This window comes from Calonectris borealis, chromosome 2, assembly GCF_964195595.1.
Source record: "Calonectris borealis chromosome 2, bCalBor7.hap1.2, whole genome shotgun sequence".
In the NCBI taxonomy this organism is placed as follows: domain Eukaryota; kingdom Metazoa; phylum Chordata; class Aves; order Procellariiformes; family Procellariidae; genus Calonectris; species Calonectris borealis.
The window spans coordinates 36,227,791-36,247,308 of NC_134313.1; the positions used below are offsets into that span (position 1 = coordinate 36,227,791).

At 41.0% G+C, this 19,518-nt stretch overlaps 1 protein-coding gene across 1 annotated transcript; it reads right to left on the minus strand.

The window, feature by feature from the left end:
• Nucleotides 1-3,907: 3,907 nt before the first annotated feature.
• On the minus strand, nt 3,908-19,215 carry LY96 (lymphocyte antigen 96). The gene is given in 7 exon segments (XM_075141633.1): nt 3,908-4,806; nt 7,029-7,081; nt 8,039-8,167; nt 9,940-10,029; nt 11,811-11,912; nt 11,915-11,966; nt 11,968-19,215. Coding segments are annotated over 7 exon segments (543 nt in total). The 5' UTR covers nt 11,983-19,215; the 3' UTR covers nt 3,908-4,704.
• Between the last annotated feature and the right edge of the window lie 303 nt (nt 19,216-19,518).

A 19,518-nucleotide genomic window follows, 5' to 3' on the forward strand; every position in this document is an offset into this window, starting at 1 on the left:
TGTTATATCTATGCTATTAAAGCATCTTTAACACTTTAAAGATATAAGGAAAATTCCACTACATGCAACGTCCACTGACATAGGGCAGATATTGCTTCACTGCTATATATGATTACAAAAGATAACTACCGGTCTGTTCAGCTGATATTCAGATGTGAAATAAAGTCAAGTCATTCTAAAACAGGGTCAAATTAATTTAGGGTCAAAGTGAACAACAGCTCACTCTCATATGCATTATGTTTTGTTTGATTATTTCCTCCTTTATGCATCTCATAAGTGAAGGGCAGATTTTTCAATTCTATTGCTTTCAGAGGACTAATGGTAAAATTTTGGTTTTCTCTATTTATCTCTACTTATTGTAGGCTTGTGGGTTTGTTTTTTTTTTTAATTTGCATTACTGAAATTGTTAAACTACACTACTATATTAAAAATACAAAAAATATGGGTAACACAATGAAAAGTCTAGATTGAATCTGGCTGAACAGAATGAATAAGAATTAATCCAACTTCATAATCAGTATGGAGGTACTTCTTCATGAGAGATGCCAAACCACTTGGAGAACAAAAAACACAGTGGATGTGCCCAGTTAGCAGAAGTTACAATTTAAGAAAAAATTATCATCTACTCTGTAGTACTTGAAGGTTTTGTGCAGGCCAGGAAAACGGGCAGGCAGGGACCTTAATACTCAGAATGAGTGACCATTCCCTTCTGTGAGCAAAGAGCCGGGTTTGCTATTAAAAGTTTTGCTTTCTTAGTTATGTTAGTAAGAAATTATGTTAGTAAGAAATTTAAATTTAAAAACACGACACCTGTAGCTAAGGCAGCTGTTTAGGCTAACGCTCAAGGAAAAAAAAAAAGGGTTTTTTTTCAGACAGAAGCTTTGGGAAGCCGTTATAAATTATCTGGCCAAATACATGTATGTGTATATATGTATATTTATATACATATACATATATATAAGGTCTCTCTTAGCCAGTGGTAAAATGTATCTTGAAGAAAAGAGGTTATGGACATACCCATGTACAGCAGCCATGCAGCAAGGCCCCTGTGCCTGGGATCCACAAGACGAGTATGCGTGCACAGTGACTACTTTCCAGGATTTCCAAAGTCCAGCCATTTCTAATGCCAGCAAGGAGAGTTTCCAAATTTCCTTTCTCCCGTCCTCTCTCCGCTGAGCTCTGCAAGCATGAGCTGCGCTCCCTTCCCCCCCTCCCCGTCTCTTCCCATTAGAAATGTCACTATCCCCATCTGCTGCCCCTGAACTCCCTGTGCTGGCAGGAACTCATGGGCAGAACGAAGCAGCTGAAGTCGTTCAGCATAATGTGCTACAATGACACTCCAAAGGCAATTACTAGCATTTTCCGCCAAGAAAAAAATTGTGCAAAAGGGATTAATGCTGCTGTGTTTCTCTTTTGATGCCTGTAACACAGATCAGGACGCATCTCCCCCACCATCGGGTCCAACTCCTTGCTGCAGGCACCATGTAGTTTATTTGTTCAGTATGAGTACGCGTGCTTTTTACCAGCTAAGCTAACTGGTGACTGAGGGATTGCTTATGCCTTCCAGTACATCCCTGGAAACAAGATATGTTATCGTAATACCTGAATTATGTGGAATTTTCTTTGCGTGTCTATCTCAAATGATGTTACAATTTCAGCCAGCAAACGTATGTTATTGCCGGACTTTTCTCATTTGAAATTACGCATGCTTTACTGTTTTTATCGAATGAAACTGTAATGACATAGCTCAAAAAGTGTGTGCTCTTATTGGAAAATACATTTTACAGGAACTGCTTCTTCTGATAATTACATATTTGGCGACAGAGGGTGAGGGGGTGAAGAAAAGCTATTTTCCCATCTGCAGCAAATCCTGACAGCCACTTAAAAAACAACAGCAATGAGGGAGAGAAAAAGGGATATTTGTGAAGGCTTTAGATATTAGTTTCAGATAAGTATGCCACATACGAGGCCTTCCTTGTTTTATTTCGGTTTGCAGGGGAGGGAACTTTGCAGAGCTCACTGGAACTCCTGACAAAATACAGGTACCTCAGGACGTGTAGGTCTCACTGAATATTTTAAGCGAGAAATAGTCAGTGAATGGTTTACTTCACAGCATTCACACCATTCAAACTCTGGACAGAGCCAGGAAATGAAGAAGTAAAAAATGGATTGAAGTTTACTGACCCAATAAATTGAAGAAAAGGGAAACATTCAGATCAGTCTGTACCGAGTCCAAGTAATTCACCTCATCCTAAGTAGACTCCTCTTTGCTGTAGAGGCCTGGGTATGGGCTCAGGGAAGTTTGGAAAGGAAAAAAGTTAAACGATAACTGTTGTCAACTCCCGACAGAAGGAAGGAAAGCCTTGTAACAGCTCTGTCCCGGGAACCAGACAGAGAGCAAAGCTCTGCCTTCAGCTGTGCCCTTCACCTTACAGTATCGTGGTGATTTCGGGGTAAGCTGTTGCCTGATCTTACACCTTACAAAAACCCATCTCCTCTTGTCCGTGGGGGAACGTGGGCGGCAGCCACCAGCACTGCGACAAATAGAAACCATCAGTCATGCACAGGAGAGAGCTTGAGGCCTTTGAAAGGTCTTCACTTTGTAAAGTTGTGGCTCCTGCGTTCTGCCTCGCAATCCTATCTGCTGGCATGTGTAATCATAACCCTTCAGCTGAAGATCTACACTATAAAAGTCTATACAAGCTACTGAATACATACGTTTATCTGTAAATGTCCCTATTTAGATATTCTGTTTCTACCTTTACATATACTGCCAATTTTCTGTAACATCTATAAGACATTAAAAAGTGTGCTTATGAAAAAAAAGCATGTGAATGTCTTTGATTTCCAGGAGCTGTAAGTCTCTCCTACCTGTGGTACTTGCTGCTTAATAAACAAAACATTTCTTCTAACGCCCCAAATAATTCAGGGCAGCAAAAATCTCAGAACACTTTGTCACTAAAAACTGTTTTGAGGCTTTACTGGCGGTTGTTGGACACTGTGAAATGGGTACACAGGGACATCATACAGTAAGACTGTTCCCTAGACCAGTAATACTGTTTGAAATGAGCAAAACAGAAGAAAAGTTTTTTAGATTAAGAGGAAACTGATTGCAACTCTAGTAATCTGGTTCAAACGTAGGCAGGAGCTGCTGTGATTCCCCATCATGGACTGCTCCTGGAATGGTCTCTGGACTGAACGCAAGCACAGGTGCTTTGCCGTTGCCACTTGCATGTAATCGTGGCTTCATGTCTCCACCATAATGCAGTTCTACTTCTTATATTTTTATTGACTTTTGATGATTTTGCTTTAGATTGCTGAGCTAGCTATATTGAAACCAGTTTTTAAATGGAGTATCTACATATTCGGGTGTGGGATTTTTGCTGAGCGTTTTTTTTCTGATACCCAGTATGAAAAATGTCCCTTTGCATGTAAAGTGAGATTAAAAGCTTCACTTCTGCTTATTTTCATGCTTGGTATTTAGCAGCCTGAAAGAGGGTTGATTTGTTCTGGGTTTTCATTTTTTTCAGGCATTTGGAAGCAATCTGCTAGACACAGCACGACCTAACAGCCAGCGCAACGCGCACCTTCAACACTGGCCCGTTCATTAGGGAAAAGTGTCTGAACTCGCTAAGCAACCGCTGGCTGAGGGCGAAAAGAGGGCATGGCATCCCAACGTCAAGGAGGGTACCTGTCTGAAGGCAGGAAACATCTGCACGCCGCACCGGTCAGCTGCCTTTCACCCTACAGTGGCACCAAAGCACCGTCAAGCCTGAGAGGGTGCCAGCTCCCTTCCTAAGGACCAAATCCTATACTCCATCAAGATCTGACCCAAGGTCTCGGATGTGGAGGTGCAGCAGAGAGAGAAGGTGGGTACTGAACATCAGGCTGCCCAAGAGGCAGAAGCCACAGCAGGAGCTTTAGCCGTGCTTTTGGTAACTGAGAAAAAGATCAGCCTGTTGGACAATGACTGTCCTCCTCCTTCTGAAGGAGACAGCTTGTGTAGTCTCTGTCCCTCGGACTCTGAGCAAGAGCTAAAAACGGGCTTGTGGTTACAGCTCTAGAGGGCTAAATTCAGCTGCACCGGATCAGCATAACTGGAAACATGTTCCACTTTGGATGTTATTCACATCAGCAACTACCACAGAACAAATTGTTACTCCTCTGGTTCAGCTCAGTGCAAACAGAGCAGAACATTAGGAAACCCCTAAAGATAATTAGAAAATAACAGGAGAATAAAAAAAATTTCTCAAATCAATTGTACAAACAAGTTTTATTGATAAAAGAAAAAAAAAAAACAACAGGGTTCCCCGATTCAAATGTTGTTATATTTTGAGTATTGGCGAACTTCTGATTCCTGCACTTCAAAACTTCTTGTATTAGTTCAGCACAGTCTGGAGGACTCAACTTTTTCATAACTCAAGGCACAGCACCAAAATGCCGTCCTCAGCCTGACATCCAGCCAGGGTTATTTTGTGGATTAATCAGGATGCCTGATTCCCAGAAATTTTGTGCACATTGGCTGAGCATCTGATTACAGCAGTGCTACAAATGGATAAGACTATCCATCATGTACCTTTCCAGACAGTACATGGTGTATTCTACCTCAGGAAAATTAGCGTGCTGATTATTTTGCAGCTCGGATTCCAGTTGCTTGCAGAAAAGGCCTCCATATTCTGGACTTATTTGAAACGTTTGTCGCATTCAGAAAGCGTCTTGTTTTACTATCATGGTGAAATTCAAGCACATGACTATATTATTCTCAGAATCATCAGAGAATCCTTGTAAAATAATGTTATAATTGCCCTAAAACAAGCAAGAAAAAAAAAATTAGTGCATAATGCTGCCTGCTCTTGTCCAAGTAGCTGCTTGGAATGGTTCTGGTGATTTCTTTTAGGATTGAAAACAAAAGATCCCTATCAGGGACTGTTATCATGGGTATAGTCAGATATATGTGTACATAAAAAAATAGTGCTCAACTTTCTTCTCATGACCAGGGTACTAAGAATCAGCAGTAGGCTGTGGTCCAGCTTGCACTTGTCAGGGTCGTCTCTCAAACCAGAGTCCCGTGCTCCCGAGGGCGCCTGCTCCCCCTTCCAGAGTCGTTCTATTGAGTAATGTTTCTGACTCCACAAATGGGAGTTAACTGAGTTGATACACCGGGCTGCATTCTGCAACAATGGGCTTTTTTGTCCTCCCTGTGAGGCAGTAACCTTATTAGCCTTTATAGCTTACATCCAGCAAGGATTCAGTCCTATCAACGCTTCTATTTTCCCCTGACTTTCTGCCACCTCCTTGCCCCAATACCCTACGCAGACCGTAGGTAATTGCAGTAACAGCCTCTGTATTTTACAGGCAGTCCTAGGGAAATCCTCCAGGCTACATACCACACAGCTTCTGACCAGACTTGTAACAGAGTCTCTTGTACTGGACAGTCCATCTTTTTGTTTTCTGCTACAACCACGTACTGGATATTTAACTGCTACTCAGTCTCAGTAGTGTTTACCAAAACCATCAACTTGTAATAAACGTATGATGTGAATACATCAAATGTCTGCTTGATGAAAGCTAAAGCAACCTCATGCTATTATTGGTGGCAAAAAGTTTGTCTGGAGTTTGGACATGATGATTAGGATGATGCACGCTAGAGAGAGGAGAGTGGGAGGAAGGACCCATGTGAGAAGGGTGTTGTAGTCATTCTTCAGTCCCTGATCAAAGTGTAGCCAGCACTTCTCTTAGTGTCAGGGCTCAAGCTGCCTGCTTAAATCACGCTGTCAGGGCCCAGCTCACCTCCCTGCATGGAGCATCTGCTCCCTGACTGGTGGGATACCGCTTGTCTGAACCTTAGCCCCAAGCCCAGCTCTATGTCAGCCACGCTTTCTTGCAGTGCACACTGCTGTAAGCAATACCGGTCCTCACGTCAGCTCTGCATTCCTTCCAGACCCACCGCTTTGCTCATCCGCATCCAGCAATCTGATCCATAAAGCAGCATCACCCCGGGTTTAGCTGTTGTCTAGCTACCCATCTTCACGCCCTCACACAGACAGACTTTTGTGGGCACCAGGAGAGAAGGTAGCTTGGTGGCCCCTACTGAATCCAGTTCTTCCCTTACCTTCTTTGACTCCTCTCACCTTCCTCTTCTGGTATGGCAAACTGGGGATGAGCACTTGGGAGCTGAAGGACTAATCTAAAGACTGGGAGGCTTGCAAGAGTTTCTAGTTTACAGCAGAGGCTGTGATTAGGGTTACCTCCTGGTCTGGCAGAGTCCTACTGGGAAGTGCCAGGTCTGCCATAAGCACCTCATCTGTAGGAGGACTGTTATGGCAGAGGACATTCCTGTCTACTACCAGCTCTGGGGCTAGAAGAGATGCTGGGCTGGATGGAGTTCAACACTGTTAGAGGCCCATGAGCTTTGAGTTAAGGGGAGACTGCAGGTTTTGTACCAGTAGGAGCTCCTTAGTGACATTTGTGGGGACTAATAGGGACGGTAAGGATCTGGGGAAGGCTCAGGCAGCTGACGAGGCAGGTGTTGGATGAGAGTGGGCTAACCTGAGGACTGGTGCTGCTCCTGGTTTAACGCTGGAGCATTGCTATTACTTTTGGATATTGTTATCCCTCTTCAAATCTTTGAAAAGGGCTTCAGGGAGAAACAGACCAGCATGTGAAGAGAATGTAAAATAAAGAACGAAATGGGCAGAAAGAATATGGATGGATTTACTCAAATACGTAAAAGGAGACACAATGATTTACCAAACAAAATGGAATGATTAAGGTGACATTAACTGATATCTTTGGTCTTTTCTTTTATAAAATAAAGGAGGAATAATAGAGGAATAATAACCTGAGGACATCTAGCATTTCAGAGATGCTACCATTCTGGAGTCATCATTTCAAGCATGGGAAAATTTTCTGACATTTCCTTTTGTTATTTCCTACAGTTTGGGTGAACAACCCTTTTCAGAAAATATACACACATAAGTATGTGATTTTACTATTGTTAGTTATTTATATAAAATGCTGAAAGGTACCTTTGGAAACTTTGTCCTTGCACCTTTAATGTCAAATGTTGTTGCAATTGTTTCTGTAAAACAGACATAATTATAATATAAATGGTTATTTAATCATAAAGCCATCAATCGAACTTCCTAAATAACTTCAAAGCAATATGGCATATCTCTCAACAGCAGTACCAATGTCATTTTCCATTGATAAAGCCCTCACCTGTTTCTTCTCCCAGAGCTCTGCCTATTTGTCTAAGCCACGTTAGAAAATAGAAATTAACCACAATGCTCCTGCAACATCTCTTACAGACCCATCCTACTGTGATATCTCCAGTAATTTAACTTGTAATAGTAGTTCAGCTGAATGATAACCGAAGAGAGATGATATTCTTTTTTAAAGAAAGGAAAACATGGATTGCGTATTTTGACCTCCTTACAGGTCTTTTTGGCCTTTATTCTGACATCCTGCCTGAATTCTCTGGATCTGAGCCTGTGTCACGTTAATGTTGGTTAGCCCCTACAACAGGATTGACTCTTCTCTAACAAAAAAAGCATTATACATGGGTGTAGAGAATTTCTCTAAAAACCCATCCAGACACTTATCTAAATAAACTGTGTTCTGAATATTAGTAGTGCCCCTAGCTCCTCTCAAGTTTTCTGTACAGTCCACTCAAATGTAGTCTTTCCAAGTCATTTTAGAGATGTTAACAATAAAAGTGTCATAATGAGATGAAGGATATTAGTAATCCTAATTTATAGAGATGGAAACTGTGGTACAAGGATGTTAAAGCATAGAATTTGAAAAATCTCTATTTAGTGGGGTTCTGGCACTGGAGAACTGCCTGCTCTGAAGTCTGCTGCCTGCCAAGCAAGGTGAATCAGTCTAGATTGTGGAGAGAAAAATCTGTCTGCCCAGGAAAATCAATTAGTCTTTGAAGAAATCTGTTTAGTGCTGAAAAAGGGCTGGCAGGATATGGCCCTGTTGTGGAGGCAACCTGCCAGACAAGGGAAAGGTATTGTATATTTTCCACACTGACCTCCTTTCAGCATCCCACACACCGCATATTCATCGTCGGCTCCACTGCAGAGGACTTCTTTCCAGTGTAACGCTTTGGCACCGTCATACCAGACTTTGAAGACGATCTTCAAAAAGGTGATGTCACTTCCTAGTTAAGACATTGCAGGTAAGAAAAAGGTAACTGGTGGGGAGGAAAAACAACATACGCAGGCATGCTATTCAGATAAAAACTAGTCTTCTCTGAAATACAATATTTTTTAAAGACTCCTTCCAAAATGAACAAAAATACATATCTTGAAAAGTGTTACTTCCAAAAAACCAAAAAGCTGGTTTTCAACAAAAAAATCAGTCTTCAAAAATATTTGAGTGAACAATTTCAAAATCTGTTTTAATTTCTTCAGCAAAGATAAAGTTCACTCACCTTCACAGGTAACCCAAATAAATATCCAGATGAGGACTCTCTAGTTTTAAGCAGGTGTTGCAAACAAACTGTCCTGAATGCTGGTAGCCATCATACAGATATCTTTCTAGGGAAGCAAACTTACCCCAGCTCCAGAGTTTTTACTCAGAAGGTGAAGTTTATGATACAGCCGTTTCACAAGTAATTCAGCTTGCCAGCTTAAAGCTGGGTTTAAAGACCAGTTTAAAGTTGAGTTTGCATACACAATCCAGTACCATTTCCAGCTTCTGGAACACACATATTCTTAGCAGAAGCCTTGCCATACTTGGATGGCCTGATGATATTCTCTGTCCTTAAAAAGACTTAGATATTCTTCAGGCCAGAAGAGTTTGTGTGCTGCAAAACCTTTCCAGCTTCTTCCAGACAAATGCACGTGCACCTAAACCATCTCAGATTTGCATGTACAGTGCCAGTTACAGGCTGGATCAATGGGCCGAGGCCAACTATATGAGGTTCAACAAGGCCAAGTGCCGGGTCCTGCACTTCGGCCACAACAACCCCAGGCAACGCTACAGGCTTGGGGAAGAGTGGCTGGAAAGCTGCCCAGAGGAAAAGGACCTGGGGGTGCTGGTTGACAGCCGGCTGAACATGAGCCGGCAGTGTGCCCAGGTGGCCAAGAAGGCCAATGGCATCCTGGCTTGTATCAGAAATAGTGTGGCCAGCAGGAGCAGGGAGGTGATCGTGCCCCTGTACTCGGCACTGGTGAGGCCGCACCTCGAATCCTGTGTTCAGTTTTGGGCCCCTCACTACAAGAAGGACATGGAGGTGCTGGAGCGTGTCCAGAGGAGGGCAACGAAGCTGGTGAAGGGCCTGGAGCACAAGTCTTATGAGGAGCGGCTGAGGGAACTGGGGTTGTTTAGCCTGGAGAAGAGGAGGCTGAGGGGAGACCTCATTGCGCTCTACAACTACCTGAAGGGAGGTTGTAGCGAGGTGGGTGTTGGTCTCTTCTCCCAAGTAACCAGCGATAGGACGAGAGGAAATGGCCTCAAGTTGCGTCAAGGGAGGTTTAGACTGGACATCAGGAGAAATTTCTTTACTGAAAGAGTGGTGAGGCCTTGGAACAGGCTGCCCAGGGAAGTGGTGGAGTCACCATCCCTGGAGGTATTTAAAAGACGTGTAGATGAGGCCCTTAGGGACATGGTGTAGTGGGCACGGTGTGTTGGGTTGACGGTTGGACTCGATGATCTTAGAGGTCTTTTCCAACCTTAATGATTCTATGATTCTATGATTCTATGAGTTAGCGTGCAGGGCTCTGGTAACTGCTCCAACAAGTAAAACTCAAGTACACTTATTTTCACAAATCCTCATTTCTGCCCATTATTATCATTTATCTATTCCATTTTTAACCACAGAAACTGATCTCCTAAATAATTTGACATTTAGGATAAAGTGTCAGCTTTTTGCTTGTATTCATTTTTTTGTATTTGTAGAATATAGTTCTCTAGTCAAGAGGGACTCACTTGGAATCCAGGTAAGAGCAGCCGTCCAGACAGATTTGTTTATGATGCTGCAAGGTGTCAGATTAAACATGAAAGCATGAGCTGTAGAATCTACGGGATAAAAAAGTATTTCATATTGTTAGCGTGAATAGGCTTCTCCAGTAAAATAATAAAAATATGCATATATACACACTTACAATAAACACATACACATTTAAAAATGTATTTAATATAAGGTATACACTATAAAATTGTCTAATATAAATATCCATAGTAAACATTAAATATGCATTTTAAATGTTATTTCTGATTACTTATATGCTTAGAAGGCAAAAATGATACCTTACTTTGAGATTAAGTAGTAAGAAAAGTCAATTTTTGGGTTGATGATACTTTGCACACAAAACTCAGCAGCAAAAGTATCTTTATTTCTCTTTTGAAGTTACACGAACTTTTTATTAGCATTAAGCCAGTATGGTCCTCTGCTGAAAATATCCCTACTTATGCTAACCATGGAATCTATGTAAGCTTGCTGACAACAGCTAAATATGTTTCTAACATACCAACATATTTTCCAGGATAATGTAAATGAGCCTTTGAGTAGACTTGCTTTGTACTCACCTAACATTGTAGAACGCACAGTGTCAGATGCAGCGTGATAAAGCATCATACAACCTGTATCTAATCAAATTTAGACCCCATTATCTGATATTTTAATTTTTAAAAAATCAGTCCGTGACAGCCTTTGGAAGGTTTTCCAGTCAGCATTTTTATTTTCATTTTAGGAAATAGGTCTGTTCAGTTCAGCCTGCTTCTGCCCTCCCTGGTGTGCCCCGGCTGAGGAAGCGCCCTGCCTGCCGCGGGGCTGGGGAGGGGGTGCTCCCCCTGCCAACCCGGCTGGGCGCCCGCGGGAGCAAACGGGGTGGCAGGGCGATTTACAGTGAGGGCTTCGGGCGTGTGTTTCGGGGATTAAAGCAAGGGGCGTGCAAAGGGAAACTGTCCGGCTGTTGGTGACCAGCCGTCAGCTTCTCGTCTCGGATGCAGCTACGCATGGGAAATTACGACAGGAGAAAGGGGAAACAAAACTCACCAGGGTCTCAAAAGTTTGGGTTGCAAGCTTAAGTACCACCACTTTTACCCACGTTAAATTTTTAATGTGAGTATTAATGTAAAGCAAAGTACCCAAAATAAACATCCCCTCCTGTGCCTCAGTTTATATAGCTCTTTTACAGGTGATATACACTAGTAATGCACACAGATTTTCAAAAGACCCGGTCTTTTCCTTGCGAAATATCTCCTCAAAATCCCACCTTCTTGCCGCTGAGTCTGCAGGGGCACACTGAGCCTGTTCAACATGGACATCAGGGAGGTGCCAAGTCGTTGCAGGATTGACCAAAACCTCAGTGAACTACATAGATCCGGTGGCCTATGACACAGGCACGGCAAGAAGGGACACGCTATGTTGTCCCAGAGCCTAACTGATCCTCCAGCCTGGCAGAATATCACATTCCCCCCTTTTTTTTTTTCCATATACTTAAAGCTTTTCATTGTAATGTATTGGTTAAATCAATGTGGATAATTTATACAATACAGTACTTGCAAAACAAGTTTAAATCCCTTATCTTCTAATATTTCCTGAATCAAAACATGCCTGCTTTACTTGAGATAAACTTCTCTTTTAGCTGCTGCAACCGGCATTGTGGTAATATTTATGCCTATGCAATATAATTCTTGTAACAGGGTAATTAATAACAAAAATACCCTCCAGCTGAACTTTATATTTTTGTGTATTCATCAAAGAAACACATTTGAAAGAAAGTTCACATTTCCTCAGACTACAGCAATTATTGTGCAAATGCCAGTAAGAAAAGAATAAGCTATTTTTGACTTACCACAAAAAGTATATGACATTTCTAGATCTGACGATGTACAAAGAAATTCACTGACTGCAGGGGTGAATAAAATGAAAAAAAGAAGTCCAAACATAGTTACTTATTTTGCTCAGTATTTGACGGAATAAAACTTTGTTTTGGAGAAAGAGGAAGAAAAATTCAGCACAGTCATCTTCAGTCACATGTCTTCAGGGAATATTCGGTTATTTTGTCAAATTCTCTGCAATCTTAATTAATCCTACGCAGCCCTATCAGTTATCATCACAATAAATTTTGTGAAGAAGAAGAATTTCTGCCTTTGTTGTTACATTTTCCCCAGACAATGCAGCTCAAGCCACGAGTGAAAAATGAAAGAGAAAACTGTCTGAAACAGGGAAGCGAGAAGTAAAATTATGATTACCAGAAGCACGTACAGGGCAAGTGTAGTTGACTCATCAGACGTAACGTTTGTTAAGGCATGATTTCAAACACAGAGTTTCCTGTACGTAGTAAAGAAGAGAAAAATCCACAAATGATGAAAACCAGGTCCACTCTTTTATTGATATGGTAGTCAATAACTCTCACAAGTTTTCAGAATGAACTTCTTACAAAGCTCACCGTGCTTTAAGAACACGCCGGCACTCCGGAGGGGTGTAATCAGATGATGTATTTCCAAATGGAGGTCAGGGTGGGAGCTGAATGCAACCGTCTGATGTGTTATTGAGTAGAGCTACTGATGTCCTGCACTATCTCAGCTACTATCTTCAAAGCTGTATCTACCACAGTTATCATTCTTAGTGAAAACAACCTAAAAATCCATAAAATTATGACTGATGAGTCCCGTGTCCCTCCCCCGGCCTCCCTCTGTGACCTTACCCCGCGCTCCTGCCCCCAGTCCCTGTGGGAGAAGCTGCGCTGCACAAGCTGCCCAAGGGCACCCAGCCCAACCACGGGCTGTTGTGCGGTGCAGTGCACAGGCATGGTCCAGGTGGACACCCACCATGAGACAATTAATAACAAAACCTGTCAAATTTTGACTGAGATGTTTCTATAAGAACACAGAATCTACCTGTCACAACTGAAGATAGGTTAGGAGCCCAATTTTAACCTAGGATGTTGAAAACAGTCTAGGTTGCAGATTCTGGTACTCAAGTTTGAAACTCGAGAACAAAAACTCTTAAAGCACTTTTGGTATTAGACACATCCCCTTATTTCTGTCTGTTAGTGCAATACACAAAGAATAACTTATTTTGCCTGTACCTACTCTATCAGTTTTGTGGACTAAACTGGGTCAGCTTTTGCTGCACAAACCCAGCAATATTGCTAGTCCCAATTACAGAAACAGATGAAGAGAAGGTCTAACAACTCATTCAAGAGAGCACAATCACCATCTCACTGACAGGAAATGCAATTATTTTTTCTGAATATAATAAAATATGGAAACTTATTGAAGTTATGGAAGAATTACTTACGGAACTTAATCAGATTATTTTCCCATGAGTTACCTATTTGATTTGTATGTAGGTCTGCAGGCTCCTCTTAGATCAGAAATTGTATTTGTTATGGAAAAGAAGCAGCATACACAATAGACAGGTATTTGGTTTTGTGCTAAGCAAGAAACTCAATAAAAATTACTTACTACAAATATAACTTAATCAATTGTTCTGACTCTCCCCACTCCACATCACAGTGTCTAAAAGCTTTTATTCTCACAAATTCTGTGCACACCAGGGTAACATTTTACGTATTTTAAAGATAAAGTAGCAAAAGATTAAGAAATCGGTTTTCAGAAGTCCAAACATGTAACACAAAAGGTAATTCAGGAACAGCGACATGCACAATAACTTGACTGATTGTGCCTGGAAAGGGAAGGAGCGAGAATTCTATTAAAACTACCTAAAAGTACCAACTAATGAGTTAATGCATGTAATAATTCACAAAATAAAACAAAAATTTGAAATTTTAATATGGCTAGAGAATTCTCTTCAGTATTTGCAAATCTTTCTACAGACCACAAGAAGAGTCCCACCAGCCTGACAGAATTCAAGACTGAAAGAAACTTCTAACATTTGACTTTTAACTTGGAATTCAAAATTATACAAGTTTCCTGACAGACCTTCAGAGTACGTACATCGTGCACAGATTTTTGCTGTTGTTTACTAGGATGCTATAAAACATACAAACCCTTTGCAAATATAGCAATAATACACTTCTGTTTCAAAATGGCCAAATTTTGCTTAAAAACAGTAAAATATGTAGTGAAATTGAAATAAATCAGGAAGGCTGTAGTAGTTGAAAAAAGAAATGGAGTAATGAAGCAGCCACTAAAGAATAGCTACCTTGTACATGTACCATCACCATGTCCAAAGAAGGTTCCCCTCAACCACAAAGCCACTGATGTGGAGCAAGTCTAATCAGCGAGAAGCCAAGGCAGGCTCTCTGCTGAGTTTTCTGTCAGTCCAATGGATTTAGCAAAAGTCACAGGTCAGTTTGAAGCAGGCGTGAGGTGGCAACGACTGTACCCTGTTGACATAAACCATTACCCAGCTGAAAGCAGCCAAGACGTACTTGCTTCGCTGCACAGTGCGTGGGGTGGCTGATGCACTCATGGGCAGACTGGAAAGAGTGCTGCAGATTTACAAGATTTTATATAAAAGCTCTTTTAACATAAATGAAGACAAGCTCTCTGCTAAACTCTGTGACTTTCTAGACCTGGTTCAAGAATAGGTGTTTTTTCCAGATACTTGCTGCAGTAAATGATATAGATGAGGAATGAGTCCCCCCTGGTGGCTTAGACAGACAGACACATGGGGAAACCTCCGTATCCTCTCCTGTTCCTTATTGCACTCTCATTGCACAAGTCAAGACTGTTCCAATGCTTTAAAAAATCGGCGTAACTAGGCTTCATTTTAAAATGATCTGGCTGGCTAATGGGAAAATAGGATCAATAAGTGCTACTGGTATCAGGACTAAAACATCACTTATGACCACGATTATGAAGTCTACAACCTTGACCATTGTGTCTGGTCAAACCGTCCTTAAATCAAAATAACCTCAATCATTTTAAAATCTTTTCAGCAAATTCAGTTTTAGATGCTTGTGTCTTCCGATGCCCGTATCAATGCCATTCATAGAAGTGACCTCTTGTGATGTTCACTGAAGCCCCAAACTAGTGCGCAAGAGGTATGAGGAGTCTGCTCCGTCCCTTTCAAGTTAGTATAAGGGCACTGGAGAGGAAGGACATAAATTTCTATATGTTTTATTTTTACTAAATACTCTTTCTTTACTATGATGTTTTTCTTATATACTCTGATCCAGAAGTAAGGTGAAAGGGAGAGAAAGAGAAGTGGAAAGAGCTACACAATAGTGTTACTTCACTAGAGTTTTCTGACAATTTACTTCATTTATTTTGAAATCCTTTGCAACTACATTTAGTAGGGACCAACTCTAATACCCAGTTAATAGCACATAAAATAAATCCAAGTTTAGAGAATTTAGGAATTCATACCTATGACTTTTCATTTTGTCTACATCTGAGATGCTGAGAGTAGAAGTTTAACTCCAAGCCTCCTCACCGATTTGTGGTCAAAATCCTTAAGCTAATTTATGATATTTTTATCTTGTTTCTCAATACATCTAAAAATTGTTTAACTTACTTGTGATTGCTTTCCAAAATAATCACTTTGTATTTGGATTGTTGGCTGCAGATGAGTACTTTGACCAGATAAGCACTTAAAAGTCACTGAAATCTCCCTCAGGAAAGATTTATAATATACATTATCATAATATCCCACCACAGAAAAATAAATAACCAGTATACCAGTACAGCAGACGAAAGTACTCTGTTTCAAAGTGTCAGTCAGACAGAATTTAAAATTATGTCCTAGTTCTTGGCATGTACCAAAACCTCATGTTAATGGAAACCTCTTTTAAGATGCTAAACACATTTATTCAATAAAGAAAGAGGCAATAATAATTTAATTTTCCTTGCAGAATCATTTGTGACAGTTTTTGAAGTAGATCTTTTTGCAGCTGGAAGCAGACAAGTTTGTTACTTCTGATCCTGGGTTTAGGGTTGCTCCTGAAGACACTCCAATATAAAGGGGCTATATATAAGGCATAGGGCATGCATTTGCAAAACAAAAACACACTTGGCAATCCACATAAAAAGTAGAAAATTGTAGAGCAAATCTCTCTTCTCAAATCCTCTCATCCTATCTTTGACAATGTTTATAGTGGAAGTAGAAGGTCAAGCCCAGGGATACTAGAAAGAGGTAGAGGATTCAGCTCCTCTACACGCAGCTGATGAAGCACCTGAGGTGCCAGGGAGTCCGACCCAAGGGCTGTGCACCAGCACACATCCAGTGGTGAGCTGGTAGCATTTGAGTAAGAAAGCAAATAGTTGTGGAAAGAAAGGAAAAGTAATGTGCATTATTCTGAATTTTTTTTTTAGATGCTGTATGCACTTTGGCTTAGTGGTTTGATTTGTAGGTAACACATTAAACCATTGGAGGCTTTTAAAGTGAAGCAAATACACACCAGGTGGTATCCTGTGATAACAATTATGTTGGAAATAACTCTCTATCTGTCACCAGTAGGCTTATGGTTTATTCTTTCCAAGCCAAGTTTAAGACTAAAGCTTATAGTTTCACTCTAAAGTATACATTTAACCATTAAAGTTGTCAAGAAGAAGAGAAAGCAGAGGGTGAAGGGAGAAGAAAGGGCTTTGTCCTACCTGAGGCTGACAGAAAGCACACTACAGTGACACTGCCCGCCCTGGTATTCCAGAAATGGAGACAGCTGGACATGTTTTGCAGCCATTTGCTCTTGTTCTCTGTTCTTCCTTGCTTAAAATAGCAGCTCGCTGAGGTCTGTAGAGCTGTGGGATAATCTTATTATAGTGGGTCCAACTCCTAGCTAGCGCACTTGTCCCATTTCTCAGGGAGGCTGCAGCGGGCTATGTTGTACATGGGGGCATGAAGAAATGCGTGGTATGACCACAGAACTCCAGGGCAACCGAATTGCAGCAGCTTACCAAGTTTCCACTTATTAAGTTAAACTGAGCAATTGTAATAATTCACATGTGTGCTCTTAATTTTTACAGCACAAACAGAATTTTATGAAGTTTCCATCACCTAAATTAGGCTCTCACAGTACCGTGCAAAAATCCACTCAGATTTTCTTCATCTTTGCCAATGTGATGACTTTGGTTTGTAATAAAGCAAGCTCCATTGAAATTAGTCACCTTTTGATTCTAGAGAGTGTGGTTAAGAGTATGAAGTACCTCAGAGCTTTAAAGATTTCTCTTTAAAGTATCAAAAGGGGATAATTTTCTCATCAGAATTTCTTACATTTGCAAGAAAAGGCTCAGGGCTGTGGGATAATTTAATTTAAAAAATAACATTAAAGAATGACAAGAAGCATTGTACTTTATTAAGAACAGACAGGGACTAATGAATAATATTGTGGACAAAGCCAAAAACTTGAGAAAAAGGGAGAGGGACACTGGCAAGATAATAGCTTATAGTCAAAGACTGAAATGAAAAATTCACATGTATCTTGTCTGTTTTCCTAGGAAAAAAAGCAGTCACCTATGACCTTTTGTGGAAGCTCTTAAGGCTGGAAAGGGATAGGAGGCAAGTGTCTAGGAAAGAGGCTTGAGTCATTTCATACGTTCCCGCTCTTCACACCAGATTGAGTGAAACTGGTACCAGCGTAAGATGCGAGACCCAGCTGCTAGGGAGAAGCGATTGGTTGGTACTGGAAAGGCTGCAGGAGCGGGCAACCTTCATAGCAGGTGTGGCCTTGCAAATAAGGCAGCTTGTAAAGCACCTACTTCAGAAGACTGGGCTTCTACATCAGTATTTCCTTCAGAATCTCCACGTGTATGAGCACATTCTCTAGGTCTTCTAAATTAATTGTTTCTTCCATGTCGTACAGAAGTTACCTACACCCAAAGAAACATCGGCAACTTCCAGGGATAAAAATGTTAGCAGGCAGTAATACTTCTGCAATTAGAACTGGTTTTCACCAAGGGTATAAAACTGAAGAAAAAAAAAATAGAAGAAAATAATAGTTTGCAAGATTAATAGGATTGTGAAGGATGTGGAGCTAACATAACCAGGCTTTGGGAATGACTCGATGGCAATCTGTTTATTGAAACACTCACACTTCAGTCAATTCTCCTGCAGGATTTGTTAGTAGCAAGAGGGCCTGTTTCGGTTTATGCACATGTCCTAGCTTAGAAGGACACCAAGCATTTCAGAGTTTCCCACTTGGAAATGCACTCAGTGCACTATGAAATACCCTTATTAAGACAGACTGTTCAGAAACCAAAGTAAAACAGAAGTGCATCTAGAAGTCTTTTTGGATTACATTTCCATTCCTTTATTTTGTTTCTAACATGAAGAACCAACTACAGTTATTTGAACACTAGTCTCTACTGCTCTCAACAAGTTCCAGGGATCTAAACCAGTCACATATGTGCAAGTATACTCCAACACTGTGTTCAGTTTTGGGCCCCTCACTACAAGAAGGACATGGAGGTGCTGGAGCGTGTCCAGAGAAGGGCAACGAAGCTGGTGAAGGGCCTGGAGCACAAGTCTTATGAGGAGCAGCTGAGGGAACTGGGACTGGTTAGTCTGGAGAAGAGGAGGCTGAGGGGAGACCTCATCTCTCTCTACAACTACCCGAAAGGAGGTTGTAGCGAGGTGGAGGTCAGTTTCTTTTCCTAAATAACAAGCGATAGGACAAGAGGAAACGGCCTCAAGTTGCACTGGGGGAGGTTTAGATTGGGTATTGGGAAAAATTTGTTTATCAAAAGGGTTATCAAGCATTGGAACAGGCTGCCCAGGGAAGTGGTTGAGTCACCATCCCTGGAGGTATTTAAAAGACGTGTAGATGTGGTGCTTAGGGACATGGTTTAGTGGTGGACTTGACAGTGCTAAGTTTACGATTGGATTCAATGATCTTAAAGGTCTTTTCCAACCTAAATGATTGTATGACTCCAAGTACACACTGTAAGTAAAAATGCAAAAAGGCTAAATCTGAGAATCCTGGGATTATACACAAGGACAGTCAGAGGTGGAAACGCTAACAGGGAGCGGGCCAAAGCCATACTTACTTGGCAATCACAACAAGTATTATGATTTTAAGATTTACAACTTGGTTGTTTCCCAAACTGAGTTTGTCAAGTTAGCAGCAAACAAGGTAGAAGCAGGTAGAGTATTGTGCATCTCTAGTAAGTTTGGCCTTCCCTTTCTTTAATATAAAAGTACTATTAAAAGAAAGCTATGGAATTACCATTATTTTCGAGTTGCACACTGGAAGTATAAAATACTTTTCTGAGGCTACATCATGGCCAGAATCATCATTTATCTTCTGCTAGAAATCTGGATTTTTAATTTTTTTTTTTTTTTTAAATCATCTATGTGTCGGAAAGCCACCTACTAGTTTAACTCGTATTTCACTGCCAGAAGACAAACAGAAGAAATAACGTTTAACTTCTGTACTTTTTTTGAGAAACTTAGCCACTGGGATGGAAATCTCTTACTATTGCTGCTTAAATCTGAATCGGCCAAATCTCAAATTTAACAGTGAAAATTTTCTGCAGTCAAAAGAAAAGGCTGAAGATTTTGGTATTGCTCAAAGGCTACATAAATATAATTTTGGGGCCTTCCCTTTACCTTCTCTTGCAAACTCTATTTCCTGTTCTCCCTGTATTTGGCAT